Source organism: Myotis daubentonii, chromosome 1 (assembly GCF_963259705.1).
Source record: "Myotis daubentonii chromosome 1, mMyoDau2.1, whole genome shotgun sequence".
In the NCBI taxonomy this organism is placed as follows: domain Eukaryota; kingdom Metazoa; phylum Chordata; class Mammalia; order Chiroptera; family Vespertilionidae; genus Myotis; species Myotis daubentonii.
This window is the reverse complement of record NC_081840.1, coordinates 30,171,432-30,196,783: the sequence shown is the minus strand read 5'-3', so window position 1 is coordinate 30,196,783 and position 25,352 is coordinate 30,171,432. Positions and strand designations below refer to the sequence as shown.

The 25,352-nt window shown below is 43.9% G+C and overlaps 1 protein-coding gene and 1 non-coding gene across 5 annotated transcripts in view; both read left to right on the top strand.

Moving 5' to 3' along the window:
• The window catches only part of MTHFD1 (methylenetetrahydrofolate dehydrogenase, cyclohydrolase and formyltetrahydrofolate synthetase 1), a 60,782-nt gene that overhangs the window by 20,542 nt on the left and 14,888 nt on the right, over positions 1 to 25,352 (top strand). For all 4 annotated transcript variants that reach the window (XM_059693714.1, XM_059693731.1, XM_059693723.1 and 1 more), the window contains 17 exons: positions 1,749 to 1,885; positions 2,011 to 2,111; positions 3,981 to 4,117; positions 5,002 to 5,113; positions 9,846 to 9,973; positions 10,414 to 10,511; positions 10,689 to 10,862; positions 11,494 to 11,630; positions 14,696 to 14,742; positions 15,362 to 15,469; positions 15,605 to 15,679; positions 18,650 to 18,752; positions 20,752 to 20,828; positions 21,416 to 21,556; positions 22,952 to 23,020; positions 23,277 to 23,388; positions 23,505 to 23,644. In XM_059693714.1, coding sequence (XP_059549697.1) covers positions 4,043 to 4,117; positions 5,002 to 5,113; positions 9,846 to 9,973; positions 10,414 to 10,511; positions 10,689 to 10,862; positions 11,494 to 11,630; positions 14,696 to 14,742; positions 15,362 to 15,469; positions 15,605 to 15,679; positions 18,650 to 18,752; positions 20,752 to 20,828; positions 21,416 to 21,556; positions 22,952 to 23,020; positions 23,277 to 23,388; positions 23,505 to 23,644 — 1,596 coding nt within the window. In that variant the 5' untranslated portion in view covers positions 1,749 to 1,885; positions 2,011 to 2,111; positions 3,981 to 4,042. The remainder of the gene's footprint in view (positions 1 to 1,748; positions 1,886 to 2,010; positions 2,112 to 3,980; positions 4,118 to 5,001; positions 5,114 to 9,845; positions 9,974 to 10,413; positions 10,512 to 10,688; positions 10,863 to 11,493; positions 11,631 to 14,695; positions 14,743 to 15,361; positions 15,470 to 15,604; positions 15,680 to 18,649; positions 18,753 to 20,751; positions 20,829 to 21,415; positions 21,557 to 22,951; positions 23,021 to 23,276; positions 23,389 to 23,504; positions 23,645 to 25,352) is intronic.
• LOC132224851 (small nucleolar RNA SNORA9) lies at positions 3,643 to 3,774 on the top strand. The gene has a single exon (XR_009450744.1). It is a non-coding gene; the product is annotated as a small nucleolar RNA SNORA9 (small nucleolar RNA).

Sequence of the window (25,352 nt, the reverse complement as noted above, 5' to 3'; positions counted from 1 at the left end):
CCTGCAGTGTTGATTAAAAAATGACCCCTTGCCTATAGTTATATGCACCTTAAAAACCAAATGTGCATTTCATTTATATGATGCTCCAGAATAAGCAGAACAGCCCAGCCGGTGTAGCTCAGTGGTTGAGCATCAACCTATGAACCAGGAGGTCACCGTTTAATTCCCTGGTAAGGGCACATGCCTGGGTTCCGGGCTTGATCCCCAGTAGGGGGCATGCAGGAGGCAACCGATCAATGATTCTCATCATTGATGTTTCTATTTCTCTCTCCCTCTCCCTTCCTCTCTGAAATCAATAAAAGCATTTTTTAAAAAGAATAGACAGGATAAATAAGTCTGTGATTAAAATCAGAACTGTTGTTGCTTGTAGATAGTGGGTTAACTGAAGGGGCAGGAGGGAAGAACTTTCTGAAGCCATGGAAATGTTCTGTATCTGCAGTGTCCAATAGGGTAGCCACTAGCCCCCTGTGGCCATTTAATTAAAATGAAAGAAAATTTAAAAATTCAGTTCTTCAGTTGTATTAGCCACATTTCAAGTATTCAGTAACTACTATTGTATTGTAAGCTGTGTAATAGAGAACATTTCTGTTATCACAGAAATCTTGATTTAGACCACGGTGACTGGGTATTATTGTTGAAGTTCTTAGTTCTTTGATGGGTTTCTTACCAGACCCCTGGTGACTATGTTCTGTGGCAAAGTAGAATTCTCTCAGGATTCAAGAGGAGGTAATTTTTTATTTTATTTTATTTATTTATTTATTTATTTATTTTATTGCTTAAAGTATTACAAAAGGTATTACATATGTATCCATTTTATCCCCCCGCCCTAGACAGTCCCCTAGCCTCCCCTGTCCCCCAGTGACTTATGTCCATTGGTTATGCTTATATGCATGCATACAAGTCCTTTAGTTGATCTCTTACCCCCCTACCTCCTGCCCCCCAACCCTCCCCGGCCTTCCCGCTGCAGTTTGACAATCTGTTTGAGGCAGCTCTGCCTCTGTATCTATTATTGTTCAAAAGTTTATAATGGTCTCTATTGTCCATGAATGAGTGAGATCATGTGGTATTTTTCCTTTATTGACTGGCTTATTTCACTTAACATAATGCTCTCCAGTTCCATCCATGACGTTGCAAATGGTAAGAGTTCCTTCCTTTTTAGAGCAGCATAGTATTCCATCGTGTAGATGTACCACAGTTTTCTAATCCATTCATCTACTGATGGGCACTTAGGCTGTTTCCAGATCTTAGCTATGGTGAATTGTGCTGCTATGAACATAGGGGTGCATATATCCTTTCTGATTGGTGTTTCTGGTTTCTTGGGATATATTCCTAGAAGTGGGATCACAGGGTCTCTGTGGTAAAGTAGAATTCTCTCAGGATTCAAGAGGAGGTAATTTTTTTAAAAAAATACATTTTATTGATTTTTTACAGAGAGGAAGGGATAGAAAGTTAGAAACATCGATGAGAGAGAAACATCGATCAGCTGCCTCCTGCACACCCCCTACTGGGATTGTGCCCGCAACCAAGGTCCATGCCCCTGACCCGAATCAAACCCGGGACCCTTCAGTCCGCAGGCCGACGCTCTATCCACTGAGCCAAACCAGCCAGGCCAAGGGGAGGTACATTTTGAGATGATTACAATTAAACTCTTAGGGGGCAATGGGACAACCTTCCTTTTGACTTGGAAAGTGTTTCTCTACCCTTTGATTTCTGTGTGACACACAGATTGTATGTGGTATTGTTTTTAGGTATTAAAGTACATTACGTCTTTGAATGAAGACCACACCATACATGGGTTCATCGTGCAGCTACCTTTAGATTCAGAGAATCCCATTAACACTGAAGCAGTGGTCAATGCTATTGCACCTGAAAAGGATGTAGATGGGTGAGTGTGGCTTAACTTTCTACATCACATTGCATGGTTCCAAATATAAATAATATATTTGCTTCTAAAGAGTAAAAACACCTAAATTACCTTTATTTCCCCCTTCATTGCTTTCACTGTTTTAGATTGACTAACATCAGTGCTGGAAAACTTGCTAGAGGTGACCTAAATGACTGTTTCATCCCTTGTACACCTAAAGGATGCTTGGAACTCATCAAAGGGACAGGTAAAAACCAAAAGCAAAGCACTGTTTCTTAGAGCCTGGCCTTGACATGTGCAGGTACAGAGGAGGTTCATTGTGGGCATAAATGGACTTGATTGGCACGAGGACTGATCTTCTAGGGGGCTTTACCTAAATCCTCAGTATTCTCAACAAGCCTGTGAAATGGGTACTCTCATTGTTCAAAAGTTGAGAAAACAGGCTCAGAAAGATTGAGTAATTTGTCCAAGAGGCAGCAGAGCCAAGTTCAAAGCAATTTGTGTGTGTGGGGGGGGGGGGGTGGCGGGGGGGCTCTATGGTGGTAAGAATTAAATAGTATGTAGGGTACAATGTGAAAAGTCCCCACCTCCCCAGTGGGCACCTAGACCAATGTCTGGAAACCATCTCTGAACAATTGGCTATATTACCTCATCACCTAAGGAGCATCTTGGTGTTTTGATTTCATCACAAATCCTTTAGCAGAGCTTATTTTTTACAAGGAAGTGTGTCCTGTGTAGAGGAAGTGGATCAGAAGTTTGAAGTGGAAAATGTTGGCCTATGTAAAAGAAAATGTTCTGTGGTTAGTGAGAAGAGGTCAAACGATAAGCCTTGTGACAGCTATCGCTGTTCATTCCCACCACTAAGTTTATATTCTGCTGCCTATTTAGCAGATTGTTGCAACTTGATAAAAACCAATCCCATGAGCCACAGCAGCTACAGGCTTCTACTTCCTCTAGTCTAACGGCTCGTGAAGCTGCCATTAGTTTAAACACTTCAGACTTTGAGGGCTTTACTTCTAGATGTTTGTGGTGTTAGCATTATATAGAAGCTTATCTTTTTTGGATAAAATTAATGTTTTGCAAGAAGCACAATTTAAGCACCAACTGCCTTAAGCACTTCAGCCACAGCTTAGGTAGGGGGGCTCAGGTGGAGTCTTTGGTACTTTATTTCTGCTCTTTTCCTAGCTCATTCTCAGACTCCGTTTGGCGGCCCCAGCAGCTCTAGCCTTGTTCCATCCTTGTGCCTAACAGTCATGGGATTGGATCTCATTGGCCAGGGGATGAAATACGGTCACATAGCCACTGTTGGGTGCTCGCCCAGACCATTTCTATTAAGTAGAGTATGTCAGTCGAGAAAAGGACATGGGTGTAGTGCCAGAAGGAGGGATGCTGAGTAGGCAAAAAGAAAGCTTTCTACCACAGTTAAATTCCCCTTTTTCACTTTCCAGCAAATAACCCTATGGATCAGGCCCTAAGCCAAAAGAAAGTTAGATGAGGAACTGCATAAATACGCCTACCCAGGTGGAAAGAATCACCAACATGTATTAATCTAATTTCCCGCACTTCCCTCCACCCCATTGCATGCCTCCTATTTGTCATCACTATTTTTTCCATGGAGTTGAATCTGATGTCTTCTTCCATATGGCTGTTTATTAGCTGTATGTCACGGTTTCTTTTTTTTCTTTAGTGTAGGTTTTCTTCCCACTTTCCGGTGACTGAATGAATGTATCTTGGCTTAAGCAGCTCTCAAAAAACCCACAGCAAGAAAGACACATGTGCTGCAAGCCTCCAGCGTGCTTGGGTCTGGGGTGACCCTGTGCATTCCTATAGTGCTTGCTAGAACATTTTGGAACGGTTTGAGGCCTTGCCCTGCTGCATCCGGAGCAAGGTTATAGAAATTTCAGACAATCGCAAAAAAAAAAAAAAAAAAGAAAGAAAGACAGACAGACACATGTACAGGACCAATTTGTAGCTAAAACCCTAGAGTTGTTGGAAGATTTCTTATTGGTGCTCTGAATCTGTTTCCATGCACTTGTTCTGAATTTTCCCACATAGGTGACATGCGAAGGAGGGCGGTTACCCCCAGTTCTCTGATGCACGCTGGCTTTTCTTGCAGGGGTGCAGATTGCCGGGAGGCACGCTGTGGTGATCGGGCGCAGTAAAATAGTCGGTGCCCCCATGCATGACTTGCTTCTGTGGAACCACGCCACAGTGACCACCTGCCACTCCAAGACTGCCAATCTAGACAAGGAGGTAGGGGGTCCAGCGTGGAGTGGAAGATGATGATGATGATGATGATGATGTGTGTGTGTGTATATTTGTGTGCATGTGCATATGTGTGGTGGCGTGTTCTCACTTAATGGGAACAACTAACATTTAAGTGCCAGAAACTATCGTGTACTTTACCTCATTATCTCATTTATCCTAACAATTCTATGATTCTTCTATAACTGTTCTATGATTCTTGTCTCATTTTGTAAGATGAAAAAACGAATTCACATGGAGCACTTGCCCAAGGTTATGCGGATTTTGTTCTGACTATATTCTTTCTGTACCAGATAGGGATCGGCAGAGTAAGAACTAGGATTGACTCCTGGCAGCCAGATCCCAAACTGATAAGAATGGTGGCCTCAGAGATAAAGGTGCTTCGGGGGGAAATGTGTGACAGAGGTCCCATGACACCCGTCGCAGCTTGTTCTTGCCCCCTGCTTCAGATTCCTGAGCCCGGGAATTCTCACATGTACACATCCTGTTGACAGTGCAGTCTCTTCAATGTGGAGAGAGCAGGAGAGAGGCCCAGCACCTTCTCTTACAATTGTCGCCCAGCAGCCTTCTGCGGGAGGTGGAAGTTCCCACATTCCACAGGGAGCAGCCTTTGGATATTTTTCATTCAGGACATCATCCTAGGCCTTTGGCTCCTTTGGGTTCTTATCAAGTTCCCCATTTGGTAAAATAAAAGGGGGGCTTTTGACGTACAGGAATGAGCAGAGCATCCGGAGAGCTGTCAGTGAGTGGCCTGCAGAAAATAGCTGATGACGGTGAAAATCTCCTGCAGGGATGGAAGGAATGTCCTTTCCACGTCTAGATTTTTTTATGTTTCGCTTTTAATTTCTGAAGTCAGGATCCTCTCTCCTTAGGTAAATAAAGGTGACATCCTGGTGGTTGCCGTTGGTCAGCCTGAAATGGTGAAAGGGGAGTGGATCAAACCCGGGGCAGTAGTCATCGACTGTGGAATCAACTACGTCCCAGGTGAGTGCTGCTGGGAGAGGAAGGCGAGTCTGGTGGAGGGCTGGGCTGAGGAAGATGTCTAGGTCATCAGGTGAAGCCTCAGTGGGAATCCCTGATCCTGTTTTAGGCTGAAGTGCTGAGGTTCAGTGTGATGGGCCTGCCCACGGGTGCTTGCAGTCAGTAGATGGGACGTCGCCCCTGGCAGGCAGGCAGGCCAGCTTGACAGCAGAACCCGTGGTTTTAGCCGCTGCTATGCAGCTCCCGAGATGACTTTGTCCAGGGAGAAGACTGCACAGGGGGCAAGAGGGAGGTTTTACAAGAAAAAGAAGGGGTTTGACCTCCTTTTTCTAGGCTGAGAGGGTAAAGCCTTACACCACGTCCATAGCTGTCCTTGGCATCCTTCTCCCTAATTCATGCCTCTCTCCTGTTTCTGTTTATGTTGTCACCATTCTTCCTTCCCACAGGTCTCGACCTTTTCTTCTCCCTCCCAATTATTCCCCTTATTGGATTTATTTTTAAATATTAGATTTTCTCCTCCCTTCTCTGTCCTCAGTCTCACCGTTGAGTGTAACCCTCTCAACTGGACGGACTGCTGTGAATTTCTTACCAGCCTGATGCCCATTCCGATCCATCTGTGTGCTCTTGCCATATTCACCTTGACATGGGCCCATGGGCCTCCTCGTCCATGTGACGCGTCAGACTCCTTAACCCCGTCCTAGGGGCAGCCACCTCTGCGGCCTCTTCTCACATGCACTTCGTGAAAACCTGCCTTAAGTTGTTGTAAACGGATCGCATGCCCGTCCGCACATGCCTTGTTTGTCCTTTGCGGCATCTACTCCTGCATCTTCAGTGGAGCAGGCTGTTCTTTCTTCATGGCGTTTTCAAACATAACATTTGAAAGTACAGTACAGTGTGTACCTGTGTACATACCTCATAGATTCAAGAAGGAACAATCTTTAATCGAGAGACTGTTTCTCTGCACAGGCCTTGGGCTACACAAAACTGCCTAAGCTCAGCTGTGACCTTCACTTTCAACCAACTTCCTCCCCACCTCGTTTCTGTCTGAAATGCCCCTTCTTCCTCCCAAACCTTGCCTGGTTTCCCTTCAACAAGGGATAGTGTCCTCTTTTGACAGTCCTCTCTCTTCCTCCCTCCCTTCCTCCCTCCCTCATTCCCTTCCTCCTCATAAAACTTGTGCTTCTTTTATCATATGTGTCTCATACTTGGTGCCCTGTGGGCTCCTCCACGAGTCAGTCAGCTTCTCCAGGGCAGTGGTCTCTGCGGTGCCCTGTCCAGCATACGCCTTCTAGCCGCTTGCACCCTATTGTATCTATCGAATTATTGAAGAGAGTTACAGCAAGGATGATCATTTTTCTCCCTTGCCATCTCAGCTTTGAAATACAGACACTAAGCTGCCAGGAATATTAGTCACTGTCAAGCCTTCGCTGTTTTTAACCTGCCTCCCACTCTCCCTACCATGCTTTTAAGACAGTAGCTCATAAATGAGCACTAATTTTCTTGTAGCGTAATTATCTAATGGGTGATCGAGAAAGTACTTACCTACAACTCCTCACTTTGAGCATTTGCGATGTGACATTCACGCTCATTCTCTTCAAAACCTTGCATCTTCTGTGTCATATTTCTGCACTGGGCATTTTTTGGGGGGGACTAGATTTGAGGGAGATGAAGAAACACCTGGGTGGGGATCTTAAGTCTTGCAGTTAGGTAAGAAATTTGCATATAACTATGAAATGTGACTTAAACATGAAACTTACCATTCTGCTCACATTTATTCCTCATGTAGATGGTAAAATGTGAATAAGATCAATGCACTATCTTTACCGATCATATAGGTGAATAAATATCAATAAGGCAGGATTTTAATGTCCCCACAAGATGGCAGAATAACTGAGTTGCAGACAATGGGTCTTCATTTTGAAAGCAGAGCTGGGTCACTTCTTGGTTCATATTTTGATTATTTAAATCATTTGTGTGGATAACATTATGTCACTTGCCAAATAAGAATGAATTAAGGTGTGTGCTTCCCTCCCCCCACCAAAAAAAAGGAATATTTTAAAAGTGTCAAGTGCAGAGCAGAAAGAATTGGCCAGAGAAACACATCAAAGTGTTCTTCCTGCTTGGCTTACTAAAGAATTTGAGAAGGACTAGATCCGTGGTCGGCAAACTGCGGCTCTTTGGCCCCTTGCGTGTGGCTCTTCCTAAGCTTTAGGAGTACCCTAATTAAGTTAATAACAATGTACCTACCTATATAGTTTAAGTTTAAAAATTTTGGCTCTCAAAAGAAATTTCAATCGTTGTACTGTTGATATTTGGCTCTGTTGACTAATGAGTTTGCCGACCACTGGACTAGATTAATAGTAGGTTTTATTTGAAGGGGTTATAAAAAGGGAACAGATTCCCCACCCTGGCCCAGTCCAATCTCAACTCACCCAGCACAGTGGCTTCTATACTGGACTCTATTACTGGGGCACCCAAATTAAATGCGAAGGAGTAAAGTCTCAGCTGGATCTTCAGTTGAATTTTGCCCCTATAATTCCCAATGAAAGAAACGTTCTAGGCCCCGGGGTATTTAACCAAGATGTTTGTTGGTTACTAAATCCATTCACTCACCTAGATTGAGAAGTGGTCGCTTTTTCCACCGACCACATCAGACTGTCCACGAAATACTATACAGACATCAGAGGGCACTCAAGTCAACCCTGTTTGATTAACTAGCAACACTGAGCTCTTCCAGTACAGCATTTGGTTGTGCAGTACATGACATGTCTCTTACATATTGAGAAACATGAAGAAAGCGACTCACATTGATAATAGTTAATAATAATTAATAGAAAGAGGTGTTGGGGTTTGAAGCTAGCTTCAGCGTTGGACTATTGAAACCTGTACAAAGGACACAACCTTGACAGTATTTGCTTGACCTTTTGAGACGACATTAGTGTTATGAGAGCTGCTGCTTTGTAATTTCTAGAAACTGTCTGAAGAGTTTTTATTTATCAGCTCCTTATAGTACATAGTGAAAATCTCTTATGTGGCTAGGATGGGAAGAGAAACTCTTACAGTTAGGTAAGAAATTTGCAGAATGCGGTTTCAATGTCAAGAATATGCCCATTTTTCACTTGATTCTCCGCAAGCTTGTGAAATAAGTAGCATTATCCTTCCTTGCATCTTTGGACTTCTGATCAGTAAGGAGCCCACAGGGTTGAGGACTAGCAGTTAGGGGAAGAGCTGATCCCATAGCCTAGGTCTCTGGTTTCTGGCCTTTGGCTACACAGATAAGCCCTCAGTTAGTATGGTCTGTCGGTTCTTGGAAACTGCGACTTTAAGTGAAGCAATGTGTCACGAAACCAGTTTTACCATAGACTAATTGATACAAATAAGAGTTAAGTTTCGCCAAAACCGGTTTGGCTCAGTGGATAGAGCGTCGGCCTGCGGACTGAAGGGTCCCAGGTTCGATTCCGGTCAAGGGCATGTACCTGGGTTGCGGGCTCATCCCCGGTGGGGGATGTGCAGGAGGCGGCTGGTCGATGTTTCTCTCTCATCGATGTTTCTGACTCTCTGTCTCTCTCCCTTCCTCTCTGTAAAAAATCAATAAAATATAAAAAAAAAAAAAAAGAGTTAAGTTTCTATGGCGTATTTTTGGTCACAAAAATACCACCTAACTTCTAAATAAAGACTGAAACACTTCTAATATTAAACATCGAGATACATGTGAGCTATACATACATTTAAGAAAGATGAATAAAAACAAGAAAGATCATTCTTTTCCAGCCCACTTCTTCCAGTTCAGGATCATACCGCTCAGGGTGCAAGGAGGGAACCAGCCCTGGATAGGACCCCTCCCATTGCAGGGCGCATCACACTCACTCGTGGGGCGAGTTCTTTTCTCATTGATGTTGAATGAAATGACATTATTTGAGGACCTGCTGTACTCTGAAGCATCCTCTCATTGTGGTGCTCCGATCAAAGAGAGGTCGTGAAAGGGCTACGATCCTACCAGATCCTGCCTGGGAGCCTTAGCGCTGCAGGGCCTGGCCCTGTCCGCCAGCCCCTCCCCAAGTACACTGAAGCCAAGTGGGGATGCTTTCTGTGTGCGGAGCAATGATGCATCACTGGGCTTTGTTCCCTTGAATAGCTATTCTTTGCTGGTAAGAATTGTAGTTATTCTTGTATCCTTTTAAGGGAAGTGTAATTATATTATTTGCCTCTTGCATACATTTAAGTAGCTGCTCATCTTTGGAATTGGATGTTGAATTGTTCCTCCATCTCATGCATGGAACTTACAAAATGCTGACAGTTGCTGTAGAAACGGTATCTGGCAGCTGTGGCATAGTTGGAGGTTTGTGCACCCAAAAAAAATTTTCCTTTGTAGGCCTTGGCAAATTAACATTTTAAAAGGAGCTCATTATAAATTGGATAGTTGGCTTTAAGAGTAAAAAACAGTTGGTATTTTATTTGTCACTTGACAGACTACAAAAGGATTCTTTTGGTTCTGAAAAACCACTTAATGCAGCATGTGAATTTTTGCAGGTAAAATAAGTTTTTCCCTAGGAAATAGCAAACACCTGTCATCCCATAGCTTTTAGGTAAAGTGGGCACTTGAGCCAGATGGGACTACACACCCTAAACTTTACTTAGTTTTTGGAACAAGCGGTCATAGTTGATCACTTCATTTAGAAATAAACACCAGGATTACGTTCTGACACTTTGCTTTGATGTTTCCCCCCATGACCAGATGATACTAAGCAGAGTGGGAGAAAAGTTGTGGGCGATGTGGCGTTCAGTGAGGCCAAAGAGAGGGCGGGCTTCATCACTCCTGTTCCCGGTGGCGTCGGGCCCATGACGGTGGCAATGCTAATGCAGGTGCGTTTGAATCAAGGTTTCTATAATAGTTCTAGGAAACTGGTAGAATTCAAGTTACTGCTCTTCTCCCCAAGTAGAAATGTCATAAAACCTGCTCAGAAGCTAAGGAGGGATATGAATCTGTGGACGAAAAAAAAAGGGAATGGAAGAAGAGAGAAATAGAATCAGTCATATGAGTAAAGTAGGGAAGGCACAATTCTACTTTACTGTGGAATAACTTAAGGAAGAGAAAGTGCAAACACTGACTTTGCTAAGTAGGATTTGGCTCTCTTGCCCTTTTTAACCCACACCAGCTGATACGGGGAGAGGCAAGCAGCCCAGAATGGAAGCATGTGAATAGATGGACCATGAAGGTGTTCATTCTGATTGCACTTGAGTTATGCAGAATTAAGAGTTGAGGTGGAGGTTGAAAGGTTCTGTTTATATTTTGTTTTTTTTAGAGCACAGTAGAGAGTGCAAAGCGTTTTCTGGAGAAATTTAAGCCAGGAAAGTGGCCGATTGAGCATAACAAGCTTAACCTCAAAACACCTGTTCCAAGGTAAAAATGAAGTTTTACAGGTTTACAACTTTGTGGGTTGTTGATTTGTAGCCGTGGCTACATGTATCTATATCCCTTCTGAAAGTACCATCAGTGGTTGGGGTGGGTCATGACTAGGCTGGGATTAATACCTTCCATGAATAAAGATGGACTCACCTTTCCTATATTTCTTTTAAGTGACATTGACATATCCCGATCCTGCAAGCCAAAGTCCATCAGTAAGCTGGCTCAAGAAATTGGTCTGTTCTCTGAGGAGGTGGAATTGTACGGTGAAACCAAGGCCAAAGTCCTGCTGTCAGTGCTGGACCGCCTGCGGCAGCAGCCCGATGGCAAATACGTGGTGGTGACTGGGTGCGACTTCTATTCATTTGCCAATCAAATCTTAGTATTAATCCTGATTGTTATCACCAGGGGTTGCATTTGCTCTTAGCATGTATGTGTGGAGGTTCCTTTACTTTGGTTTTAGCATTTTCACAGGTATTTTTTTATCTAATTTGGTCCTTATAGCCACACTGTGAGTTCAGAGTAGATTATGACCTTCAGAGATGAGAAAATTTGTCAAGTTATTCATCTAGTAAGTGAAAGAATTGGATCTTAAAACCTGGTCTTCGTATGGAATTGCTTTTTCTTAACCCCAGATTCATTAATTCGTTAGCTCTATTGAGCATTCATTTTTATTGCTGGGCTGAGTTACATATAAAAGCTAGTTTTTGAGACTAGGTTGAGAAATCTAAATCATGTAGTGCCTTTCTACAAGGTAAAGTGTATTTCTCCTTACAGTGAGAACAGCTAAAGCACAGCAGTGTTTTTGATTTAAAATTAGGGGGAAGTTACAACCAAGACTCCTAAGACCTTTTTCGGGTCTTTCGTCTTATTATTCAGGTTAGGAATCATTCTCTAGGATCTGTTAGATCTGTCTTAGTGATTCACATCAATTTAATTCCCCTAAATGTAACTTTCCTCTTTTGCTTTCATCACGAAGAATAACTCCAACACCTCTGGGAGAAGGGAAAAGCACCACCACAATTGGGCTGGTGCAAGCCCTCGGCGCCCACCTCCATCAGAACGTCTTCGCGTGTGTACGGCAGCCTTCTCAGGGCCCCACCTTTGGAATTAAAGGTATCCGTGGGAGCAGACCGTGGGTGGCCAGAGGACACCTGCCTCGCCCTCAGTCTTCTCTGGCCCTCTTGACCCATGAATGCTCACGGGGCCCTCAGCTTTTTAGACGTTAGGAATGTCTTCCTCGCACCCACCTGTCGTGGTGCTTTTGGTGAAGGCTTTCATCGGATCACCCCAGCGCCTGCTCCTGCTGTCACTCTGTGACACCGCACAGGGACTCCTAGGATGAGTACTATGTAGGCAGAGGTGCTTTTGTATGACTAATAGTCGATTGTCATGGTAACAATAAAGGTAATCAGTCACCATGCTGACTCTCTAGAGCAGGGGTGGGCAAACTTTTTGACTCGAGGGCCACAATGGGTTCTTAAACTGGATCGGAGGGCCGGAACAAAAGCATGGATGGAGTGTTTGTGTGAACTCATATAAATTCGAAGTAAACATCTACACTAATAAAAGAGAAAAATGGTAATTGGCATACGACGATACCCTTTTCATTGGCTAATCAGGGCTATATGCAGATTAACTGCCAACTAAGGTTGGCAGTTAACTGCCAACAAGATGGCAGTTAATTTGCATATGTAGGCACAGTGCAGGGAGGCGAAAGGGAAAGCAGGAAGAAGCCCCCTGCCACTGACAGTGATCGGAAATCCAGGGGGGAGCTAAGAGCTGGGGGGCAGGGCAAAGGCGGCCCTGGGGCCGCCTTTGCCCTGCCCCCCAGCCATGATCGGAGAATCAGGCGCCTTTTCCGCCCTGGCCAGTGATAGCAGGAAGTAGGGGTGGAGCCAGCGATGGGAGCTGGGCACGGTCGAAGCTGGCAGTCCCAGGAGCTAGGGGTCCCTTGCCTGGGCCTAAAGTGAAGCCCAAGATCGCAGGGCGCTGCAGCTGCGGGTCCCCGCTGCCCGGGCCCGACGCCTCAGCCAGAGGCGTTAGGCCTGGGCAGGGGCGGAGCCTGCAACCGCGGGGAGCTGGGGGTCCCCTGCCCAGGCCTGACACCTCTGCCGGAGGCCTCCGGCCTGGTCAAGGGCCGATCCGGTGATTGGTGATCGGAGGGTGATGAGGGTCAACTCCTCTGGCTGAGGCATCAGGCCTGGGTGGGGGGATGAGCCGGGGATTGGGGAGATATGATGGTCCCCTTGCCCAGGCCTGAAGCCTGGGTCAGAGGCATCAGGCTTGGGCGGGGGGTGGAGCAAGCGATCAGAGGGAGATGGGGGTCCCCTGCCCAGGCATGATTCCTGGGCCAGAGGCCTCAGGCCTGGGCGGGGGCCAGAGCCAGTGATCAGGGGGAGATGGGGGTCCCCTGTCCAAGCCTGACACCTCTGGTGGAGGCGTCAGGCTTGGGCAAGGGGCCGATCAGGTGATCAGAGGGTGATGGGGGTCTACGCCTCTGGCTGAGGCATCAGGCCTGGGCAAGGGGCAGAGCCAGCAATTGGAGGGGTCTGGGGGTCCCCTGCCCAGGCCTGATGCCTGGGCCAGAGGCATCAGGCCTGGGCTGGGGGCAGAACCAGTGATGGGGGGAAATGAGGGTCCCCTGCCCAGGCCTGACACCTCTGTCAGAGGCGTCAGGCCTGGGCAAGGGGCCGATCCTGTGATTGGAGGGTGATGGGGGTCAACGCCTGAGGGCTCCCAGTATGTGAGAGGGGGCAGGCTGGGCTGAGGGACACTCCTCCCCCCCGCCACACACACACACACACACACACACACACACACACACACCCAGTGCACGAATTTCGTGCACCGGGCCCCTAGTCATTACATAAAAGGGTATGGTCTTTTTTTTTTTTTTTAGTTTTATTCATTTCAAACGGGCCGGATCCGGCCCGCGGGCCATAGTTTGCCCACAGCTGCTCTAGAGACATAGACAAACCCTACAGATGTCTCACCCTGTGGGAATAAGAAAAGCCTACCCTGGTTGACAATGTGCTTTATACCAGCTTTTGTGCTAAGCAGTGTATGTGTATTATTTTATTTTCTAATGTAAGACAGTATTATCTCCATTTTGCAATAGCAGCAACTGGGACTTCAGAGGCAACTGGGTCAAAGGCACTAATCTTAAGTACCAGAGTGGGCCCCATGTCTATTTCAAACTCTAAAACAACACCATCAACAGTGTTTCATCTGAGTGCAAGAAAACACGATGTCTGTCATCGTACTTCACCTTCAGTTTTTGATAGCTGCAGTGCTGTAGACATGTTCTTTTAATTAAAATTATTTTTATTAATTATAATTAAGTACAATCCTATTGGCTCGGTGATAGGGCATCACATATTTTGCCTGTTCTAATGATTTCTCCTAATGTTAATTCGGGGTGCCATCTTTGCTCCTTTGCCTGTTGTTTTGATCTGTTTCATAAATGCGCTGACTTAGCTCTGCTTTTGAGCTTGTCTTAACTCCCTTACATTTGAATGAGCCTTTTTCCTTGTTCTACTTATTGAACCCAATATTCTCCTTTTCCTCATATCACAAATTGCCCCATTTTCATTGCATGGTCTCTGCCTCACCAAGAAATAAAATTTAAAATCCATCTCAAGCTGACATTTATCTCACTGATAACTTGAAACCTGGATATTTTTTTGACTGGCCTTTGGTTATTATTCCAGATACGCCAGCAAAAATCTAGCAGTTAACCTGTTTCCTAATGTGTGTCTCCTACTTAGGAAGAATTGCAGTCTCTGTGTTTGGTGTGTATTTTAAATATTCCCCTTTTTAAAATGCCACAGTAGTGTTTATGAGAGTGGAAAATTGAACAGGTTTGCCTTTATGTAACTGTAGGCTAGGACTTCTAAGATGTTAGGAATCACAAGGAACCTGTTTCTAAAGATAATACTAGTACGTTGGTATGTATGTGTTCGTGTTTTTGTTAGACTCAGATTTCAGTTGAGAGGCTGTTCAGCACAAGAAAGATCGAGTGTTTCAGCTTGTAGGAAAAAATTAAAGACACTGATCAAATCCGTCCAAATGGTTGTAGAAAATAAATAAATAATATGTGCAGCAGTTATGAAATCGATTTGATTTCCTCTGTGGAGAAACATGCCTTACATGAGCCTCACCCTTGACCTGTCCTCTAGGTGGCGCTGCAGGTGGTGGCTACTCTCAGGTCATTCCTATGGAAGAGGTAACGTGTTCTGGGATTTGGTTGACTCAGACCCTTTATTATGGCTTTTCCTTCTAGAAATTAAGCTTTATTGTAGAGGTCTTAGTGGACAAATGACTTATTTCTCAGCAGAAGTGACACTTAAGGAAAAACACCTTAATTTACAAAGTTGTGAGGCAGCTTCATTTTTTTGACATGATAAGGACTTCAAAGTCTGGCTTTCACGGGGAATTAATAATTATAAGCAATTGATCAAATGAAGCATGAGATTGAGAAGAACCAACATGGAGTAAATTCAGAGTAATAACTGCAGAAACAGGAACAGTGTATAGGCATAGAGTTGGGTTGCTCCATTGTATCCTTGCTCACTGTTTAAAGGGCATGACGTGTCGTCAGTAACTCAGTGTTGCTGTTGATCCTGGTGGGATGGTGTTTGTGGTTCCTGGACATGTCACTTAGGGGAAACCACAGTTTCTTCTGAAGACAGTAATTTATGTTCAAGATCTGCCTGTATTGGGGCTTTGTCCACTAGCTATGCTGCCATCAGCTGTCCATTGGCTTTGACATGGGGATTGATTTGGTTGGAATAGAATGGATGTTGGAAAGTTAGAAGACTAATGCGGCTTCTGCTCTTTCCCAGTTTAATCTGCACCTCACTGGTGACATCCACGCCATCACTGCAGCTAATAACCTTGTTGCCGCGGCCATCGATGCCCGGATGTTCCATGAACAGACTCAGACGGACAAGGTAGGCACGGAGGTCCCTTGGGCACTTTTGAAAGGGTTCAAGAACCTGAATTAATGTTGGTCCCTTGGATGCTAGTGATACAGGTAGCAAAGCAATGGAGTTCATTTAAAAGCCCTTTTCCTCCTTTTCTTTCAGGCTCTCTTTAATCGTTTGGTACCATCAGTAAATGGAGTGAGAAAGTTTTCTGATATCCAAATCCGAAGGTTACGGGTAAGCTCTTCCTTTTTCATTTTTGATATTGTATGACACTGAGTAAATGATAAGAAGCAGAAATCTCCTTAGAGTCACCTATTTTGGGTAAAGTTACCTCCATAACCATAGTCTTAAGAGCGTAATCGACATAACAAAGACTGGCAATAGAGGTTATTTCCCATTTACCTGTAAGTTATAATTGGTTATCCTGAAATAAATAAAGCACTGACAACCTGCCCTCAGCTACAAAGGCTGACACCTCCTGTGTGACATGGATAGGAGTCAGGAGGCCAGCATGGCAGCATAGCGGCTTCTGAAGTTTTAATCTCTGCTCTTCCCAGTACTGAGACTTTAAGCAAGAATGGTTATTTCTCTATCTTGAGTTTCTATAAAAAATATATAGTCATTGAATATACACTATACCAACCACATAGCCAGAAATCTCACTCCTAGGTATTTATCCAAGAGAAATACAAACTGTGTTCATACAAAACCATGAATGTTTTTAGCAGCTCTATTTAAAAATCTCCAAAATTGAAAAACAACCCGAAGGTCCTTCAGTGGATGAGTGGATAAACGAACTGGCACATCTACATATATAAAAGCCTAAGCGACCTTTACGACCAGCCAGTAGCTATGATGCACACTGACCACCAGGGGGCAGTCGCTCAATGCAGGAGCTGCCCCCTGGTGGTCCGTGAGCTCCCACAGCCAACCTCTCATGGTCCCTCCCCCCGGTCGGCTGATTGGCCCTGATCGCCAGCCAGGCTGAGGGACCCCACCCGTGCACCGGGCCTCTAGTCTTACAATAAAAAGGAATGAACATTACATTCCTTGTGTGTGTTATCAACAGTAGTTATATTCTCACTTTATTTTTAATTTTTACAACTTGATATTTTGATGCTGTAAGAAGAACACATGGAGCGCCCCTTTATCCAGAAGCATTAATTGTTTACATTTACTCTACTTACTTTACAGTTCTGTCACTATGCATGCGTTTTTTCCTAGACTTGGAGAAAAGTGTATTTTACATAGTGCAATGTTCTTTACCTTATTTTGTTTTTACATCCACCCCCCCACCCTCCACCCCCAATCCTATGCATCAGGTAAGGCAATTACTACCCTATTTATAAGAGTTGTGTTCTGTGAGGCAGCAAAATACCATGGAAAGAGCCAGCAACTTTTAATCTTGCCTTTGTTGGTGGAACTTTCTGTTAGCTGTAGGGAGGTACAGGACTAAATTGTTTTTTAACTGATTTTGTTTTGAGAGAGAGGAAGGAAAGAAACAGAGAGACAGAGACATCATATGTGATAGAGAAATACCAGTTGGTTGCCTCCCATACGCACCCTGACCTGGGTCCCAAATCTAGGTTTGTGCCCTGACCAGGAATCAAGCCGGCAATCTTTCGGTGCATGGGATGATGCTCAACCAACTGAGCCACACTGGCTAATTGTGTTTTAATAGCAAATTTACAGGAATAGCACAGAAGACAGATACTAGAAACAGGACAACTCAGAAAAGTACAGTGAATGGATGGAATCTACTATTTGATTTAAAAAAAAATGCTATAAACACCATTTACTGGTAGTTGCCATCAGTAAGAAATTTACTTGTTTTTTAAAAATCCAAATGCTGCCGAAACCGGTTTGGCTCAGTGGATAGAGCGTCGGCCTGCGGACTGAGGGGTCCCAGGTTCGATTCCGGTCAAGGGCATGTACCTGGGTTGCGGGCACATCCCCAGTGGGAGATGTACAGGAGGCGGCTGATCGATGTTTCTCTCCCATCGATGTTTCTAACTCTCTATCTCTCTCCCTTCCTCTCTGTAAAAAATCAATAAAATATATATTTTTTTTAAAAAAAAAATCCAAATGCTGGCATTGTCCAGAAAAATTTAACAGTTTTATTTATATTGTTATAAAGTTGAACTGCTAAAACTTGTTCACTGAAACATTTTGACTTGCATTAATGCTTTATGTCCCCACATTTATATTAAATGATCCTTTAAAAAGCTCTAGGATGCCGAACCAGTTTGGCTCAGTGGATAGAGCATCGGCCTGCGGACTCAGGGGTCCCAGGTTCAATTCCGGTTAAGGGCATGTACCTTGGTTGCGGGCACATCCCCACTGGGGGGCGTGCAGGAGGCAGCTGGTCGATCTCTCTCATCGATGTTTCTAACTCTCTATCCCTCTCCCTTCTTGTCTGTAAAAAATCAATAAAATATATTTTTTTAAAAAAAAGCTCTAGGATTTGCCCTGGCCAGGTGGTTCAGTTGGTTGGAGCATCATCCTGTATACCAAAGGTTGCAGGTTCGATTCCCAGTCAGGGTACATACTTAGGTTGTGGGTTCAATGCTGGGTCAGGGCATGTACCGAGGCAACTAATTGATGTTTCTCTCTCACATCAGTGTTTAACTGGGCTTCTCAATTGTCTGATTGAAAAGTTTTGCACCTTGTTTGGGGTTGTTGAATTAGCCACAACACTTCTTGGTCACTGCTTATTTAGGGCTAGGTTTAGGAAAATGCCTCTGGTGCTCAGTTATTGGGACAAACGTGTTAATTATTTTTAATCCTCACCCAAGGATATTTTTCCATTGATTTTTAGAGAGAGGGGAAGAGGGCAGGGGCAGAGAAACATTGATGTGAGAGAGAGACATTAATTGGTTGCCTCCCGCAGGGCCCCTGACCATGATCTTGTCTGTAGTCGAGGTACATGCCCGTGACCGGACTTGAACCTGGGACCCTGCAGTCCGAGGGCTGACGCTCTGTCCACTGAGCCAAACCAGCCAGGGCCAAGCATTTTAATAATATTTACACATGTGACTGGTAAATCAGGGCATGGCAAAAAGGATCATAGTTTTCCCTTCTGAATTTAACACGGTTTCTATTTCTGAGAAGAGACCCTATCTGGAGACAGGGAATCAAAAATTTTTTTAATTTATTATGCTTTTGTTTGGTTTGTCTTACGTTTTAATTTTACTGCCTCTTCAGAGACTAGGCATTGAAAAGACCGACCCTACCACACTGACAGATGAAGAGATAAACAGATTTGCAAGATTGGATATTGATCCGGAAACCATAACTTGGCAAAGAGGTACAAGAGCAATATACACGCCCCATTTGCTTTGGTTATACTGCACACACCATGCCCTCTGTAAGGGTTGTTAAAATGTGAAGTCTGGAAGCTTGCATATTGATATTTTTATGGTTAAGACATGACCAAGATGATGACTTACTCATTTTTCTGGCCACCTCCATCCATCTCTCTCCTTATTAGCTGTACTCAAACCTCCTTTTCTTGGGTAAGTTGGACGTTTGCTGACTATTCAGTGTTGATTGGAGTGAGGGTGGTTTCAAAGAAGTTCATGCATAAACCAAAAATAACATGTTGCAAGTTTTATTTTATGAAAAAAATGTTAGTGTCATGAAGTAGAAAAATTGCGTTCAGTCACTTCTCGAATCAGGTTGCCCTTTGTTCTCAGAACCCTTGTCTGGCATAAGTGACTTGATTTTTCTTGTAACTCTCTAGCTTGCCTACTCAGTTTCACCTCTTTTTATTATACTCTGTTATAGCAAAGTAGGTAGCTTTCAAGGTTCAAACATGCAATTTAGTGAGTGAGTTGCCTGGCTTCACTGCCATATGTTGCTTTTCTCTATGTACAACTAGCCCAGCTTAGAGTTTTATTTTGTACCAAGAGTGCATCCATCTACCCTGTATCACTGCTGGGAAGGAATTTTCATCGTCATGCAGAATGCAACTGACGGCCAATTTATTGACTGTTTTGTGATTTTTATTGGCTCAGTAACTGTTGCTAGCTAATGGCATTTTTAAGATGTCTCAGCATATAAAAACACACTGATGTTTCTCTCTTTTTTTGCTTCAGTGGCTTTGGACAGATAGTATAATATTTTATGAGGAATAAGCTAAAGATCCACTTTGAAAATTTAGTATTTCATTCACTTTTCCTTTGCTTAATGTCTAATTTATGTTTTCTAAGAAAGCAAAAGCAGACCAGTGGGGGGGAATGGATTATACCTGTTGACTGGCTATTTTATACAGAGAAACTAGACACAAGGAACTTGACACTGTATATTTTTTTAAAATAAGGATACGCTTTAACAACACATTATATCCTTCGTTTATCAAGCGGGGGGTGTTTGAGTGTGTGTCCCTCTGAGTGCTGTACAGAACTGCTTTGGGTGTTTATTGGTTTTTATTGAAAATAATTTGGCATGTTATTAAGTGTCTTAAAAATGCCTCTCCTCTTTGACCCATTTAGAGTGTAATTAGCACACTGTTCTTTCTTTTTTTTTTTTTTCCTTTTTATTGAATTTATTGGGGTAACACTGGTTAACAAAATTATACGGGGTTCAGTGCACAATTCCACAACACATCATCTGTACACTAGTATTGTGTATTCACCACCCCAAGTCAAGTCTCCGTTTTGTATTTTGTAATTGTTTGACGCGTCATACAAAAAAAGAACATTGGAAATACACTAAAATGTTAACAGTAATTTGTCCTGGGAGACGGAAGTAAGACTAGTTAGCTGGTTGATCTTTGTCATGTTCTCCAAGGGTATACAATTGGATAGCTATTCTGTCTTCTGAAGGGAGGTGATTCTTCTCAGCGTGCTGAAGGGAAGAGCAGGCCTGTTACCCAACATGCTTCTAAAGGCATTTGCCTGGCCCTGCGCTCATGGCCCTTGTGTTTCCCAGGATGGTGTAAGACCAGTGAGTCATCCCGCAGAACAACACAGACCTCTGCCTTTTGAAAACTGTGGCCTGCTGTTTTTCTTGTAAGCTCGAATATGCTTTAGAATAGGTTCCAGATTTCTAGTTGTTTGAGTTATCTAGACAGAATAAAACCAAGCCAGTCCACATTTGTTTCTTTAAAAATAACTCCTGTACACTTACTATATATGTACATCATGTCTTCATTTGAACCCATATTCTAGCTTTGCCATCTGATTTGAAATCAGATATGAATAGACAGGCATTAAGTTGGACTTGTTGCTCTACAACTTGGCTGGTTCCTTTAACTTCATGGTCCTTTTCCCAGCATTGTCCTGTGTCTTCCCTTTCTGCTGTAGTGTTGGATACCAATGATAGATTCCTGAGGAAGATCACAATTGGACAGGCTCCGACGGAGAAAGGTTACACACGGACGGTAACTGTTTGTTCCTTTCTAAGTAAATTAGTTCCAGTGAGCCACATCCTTGCTCCTTCTGTCCTCCTCCATCTGTTCCCACCCGACTGGTACTGCCAGGTGCTTTTCTGCCTGTTCCTTTCAAAGTGGAAGCGAATAGGTGTGTGGGATTGAGCGCTCCTGACAGCTTTTGCAGTACATCCTATGTGTCACCTGTGTGTTTTTCCCCTGGCATTTTTTCCTGGAGGTGGAGACCCAAGTGAATATCAGTGCACACAAATTGATTAAAATTGTGGCCATTTTGCAGTATGTCTCTTTGGTGTAAGAGCTTCCGGGTTGTATTTTAGGGAAACCATAACTACAAGCTGCTTTCACAGGACTGTCCTACTAGAATATTTATTTTAAAGATTTGACTAATCAAGGTCTTGGAATAATTACAGATTTTTTTCTGTTGGGGAGAACTATTTTCATTAAGTTCTCTGTGTATTACTGTTATTCGACCCATTTAAGCTTTTGTTTAAGCTGTGGATGCAAACAAGGATTACTTTTGCAGTTCACTGTTGTGGTTTAACGAAGTTTTCCCTGTTGTGTCTCTTTCCTCCCAACAGACCCAGTTTGATATCTCTGTGGCCAGTGAAATCATGGCTGTCCTGGCTCTCACCAATTCCCTGGAAGACATGAGAGAGAGACTGAGCAAAATGGTGGTGGCATCCAGCAAGAAAGGAGAGCCCATCAGTACCGAAGACCTGGTAGGTACCCCACGTATGGGCCAGATATGATTTTGTTGCCGACAAGGTAATTAGGGAATTTATAAAATGTACTTCATGGTGAGTAATAGGTAGTATGCTCCAGTTATAGACCACAGGTTTCTGATGGTTTGAACAACATGTTCAACCTGAGAGTATTCACAGAAGTGGGTATATGGCTTCAGTTTGCAGAGGGCACCAGAGTCCGAGTGAGGCCCTTAGTTGCTGAGCTTGGGGTCACACCCTGGCCTCTCCCCATGACGCCTCCCTACACAGAGGCCACTTGTCATGTGTTTGTTGGCCGCCACTGTATCCACGCTGATAAACACATTGGGAATAATTCATTTTCCAGTTATCTGATGGTCCTACAAGGTTAGTTCTCTACTTCAGATTTATTTCTGAACTGTCTACATGATAATATGAAGTTTGAAATGAGATGATCTTATAGATTAAATTTCTTAAATTGATTTTAGAGAGAGGAAAGGAGAGAGAAAAACATCAATGTAAAACAGAAACGTCGATTGGTTACTTGTTATATGTGCCCCAACCAGGGACGGAACCCAGGCATATGCCCTGACCGGGAATCCAAACAGCGACCCTTCGGTGCATGGCACAGTGCTCCAACCAACTGAGCCACCCAGGCCAGGGCTAGATTAACTTTTTAAAGGTCTGTTTGTGTTGACATACACCAATATGGTTGGCCTATGATTAAGCAAGCAGTATGTCAATATGCACTCATTCCAATGAACCAGATCCTTGGGGGAAAACATTAACATCCTCTTTTCGCAGTTAGTATGTGTGAAAAAAGAAAATTGTTTTAAATTTTTACACCCACAGCAGGAACTTCAAAACTCATAAAATTGAATATAAATGGGGTCTATAGTTTTATTTTACTTTGTCACCAGTTTTTCCCGCTGTGGTTGGAGGGCTTAGAAGAGGGACCTGCTATTTAAGAGTTGGTATTGAATTCCTGGGTAAATTCTTAGTTTTTGCTTTGGGAAACACATATTGAACTTGGTTTGTGGCCACTTCTGACCAGACACCAAAGTTACAAATAATTCATTACTCAGAGAACTAGCATCTGCATATGTAAACTAGATGGATTCCCCTCGTCCAGCAGCAGCAGAGCTTGATTGAGATGCTTGTTTCCAGAATTATGCTTTTTCCAAGAATTACATGTGAATGTCATTTTTATTCTAGCTGTTCTCTCTGCTTAAAATAACTGGCAAATTCAGAGTATATCCAGAAAAAAATAAATAACTGAATGGTCTAGTTCAGGTAGAACTACTAATTGGTCTAAGACGGCTAAAAAAAGGAAGATCTAAGAGTGCTGAGTTTTGGGTTAGAAGGTTGGTTTTTTGCTGGTCGGAGTGAACACATCGCGCCTTCGTTTTACAGGGTGTGAGTGGGGCACTGGCCGTGCTCATGAAAGATGCGATCAAGCCCAACCTCATGCAGACACTGGAGGTGAGCAGAGCGGCGCCAGCCTTTCGGATCAGTTTTCTGTGTCCACACTTTCCTTGGGGAGTCAAGACTTTTCTACCTGCTCGTGGCTCCCCATTCTTCCTCGAGGTTGCAGTTGGGACATTGCTGTCATAAAGAGGCAGCTTCATGTTTAACTTTTCGGGATGTCTTTTTCTTTGGGATTCCAGCTAACTTTCCTCTTGACTGTGGGACCCGTTTCGAAGCAGGATTCGCAGATTCACTGTCGTGGTTTCCACAGGGCACTCCGGTATTTGTTCATGCTGGACCGTTTGCCAACATCGCACACGGAAACTCCTCTATCATTGCAGACCGCATTGCACTCAAGCTCGTTGGGCCTGAAGGATTTGTAGGTGAGTCTTTTTGCACAGTCAGTGAATAGGTGTTTTTTTGTTTTGTTTGTTGTTGTTTTTTAACATCAGGGGAGTTGAAGTAGCATTTTGACAGTTGCTTTTCTCCTTACTTACAGTGACGGAAGCAGGATTTGGAGCAGACATTGGAATGGAAAAGTTTTTTAACATCAAGTGCCGGTATTCCGGTCTCCGCCCTCACGTGGTGGTGCTTGTTGCCACTGTCAGGGCTCTTAAAATGCACGGAGGTGGCCCTACGGTGAGGATCATAAGTAGGAAGAGTCCACCCTAGTCGGTAGCTCAGTGGTTAGAGCATCAGCCTGCAAACTGAAGAGTCTCAGGTTCAATTCCCAGTTAAGGGCACATACCTGGGTTGCAGGTTTGATACCTGACCCCAGTTGAGACTTGTGTGGGAGGCAACCAAGCAACCAATCTCTCTCTCTCTCTCTCTTTGCTTCTCCCACTCCCCTCCCTCACTCCCTTCCACTCTCTCCAAAAGTCAATGGAAAAAATATCCTTGAGTGAGGATTAACCAAAAAAAAAAAAGAGTAGGAAGAGTCTGATTGTCAGGAATAGTCTGAAGGCTAAAGGGAAGCTGCATGGTTTGTGCCTGTTTGTTTCTTCATTAGCAGCTCTTATCTTCATGATTAATAGAGTGTCAAAAGCAAGGGATGTTCAGGCAGGTAGCCTCTTATCATTCGGCACGACCAGCTCTCGGCATTTTCAGAGGGCTGGAATTGGCGTCATGGCCTACCTTTCTGAGGAAAACATCTGATAATATCTAAACGCCTCCAAGGACATGCGCTTGCTATTCCCTCAAAAAATTCCTTTATGGTCAGACTGTTCTTTTAAAATCTGTCCCATTTTTCCTCCAAAGAGTGACACTGGCAGCCAGCCCACAAAACTACTTAGCTGAGACAGGTCAGCCCTTCTGGGGAGGCGCACGCTGGAGGGGACCACCAGCATCCTGCGGTGGGCGGGGGAGGGAGAAGGGGAGAGATGCTCGCCTGTGGGCAATGCAAACAGGTTAGGACTGGGTTATTTCACCTCCAACCCGAACCTTGTGTTTTCTCGAGTCCCTATGGGTTGGGAATTTCACTTTACATCCTGTTATTGTAGCACCTTTCTTCGGCACTTACATGTGAAGACATGGTGCTGGTGTTCAGAAATTACTTGAATTCAATTCCCATCCTAGGAGCTGGTCCTCTACTTGAGAAAGAAGACCTCCTTCCCCTACAGAACAAAAGCAGTGTTTCTTAGTGTAGCGGCCACTACAGCAGTACTTCTCAAACCTTTTGGTCTCAGAACCTCTAAAAATGCATGAGGGCCTGAAAGAACTTTTATTTAGGTGGGTTATATCTATTGATATTTATTACATGAGGAATTAAAGCTGAGTTAATATTAACATAAAATTTTTGTATTGAAAAGTTACTGTATTTTTCCAAAACAAAATTCAGGCATTGTACATTTTTCAGATCTCTTCAGTATCTGGTTTCGTTGAAGGCTACTGGATTCTCTTCTGCATTTGATCTTTTGTGATATCCCATGTCCCATAGTCTTTGGAAAAGTCGGTTATATACTCCGTGAGAGAGAAAGAGTGAAAAGGGTTATGATGTCTTAGAATTATTGTGGAAATAGTCTTGACCTTGGAGACCACATGGAAGGCTAGGTCTCCAGGCCTTGCTGTGAGAACCGCTGCCATAGCACAGCCCCCGCCTCTCTAGTTTAGCTTGTTGTCCCTGAGGTACAAAGCACCCCTAGCCCAGGACACCCCTTTCTGCTAGCAGTGCAGCATGGCTTGACTCCCTTTTCCTTCCCAGTTATAACCAACATTTCTCTCTTGCACCCCTGCACTCATCCTCACAACTTTGCACCTTCATTTCCTTTCTCCTCATCTCATGGTCTAAAAAATATGCCGGGCCCTTAACCTGGGCAGCACTGAGGAGGGTTTTACACACACCTCTGCC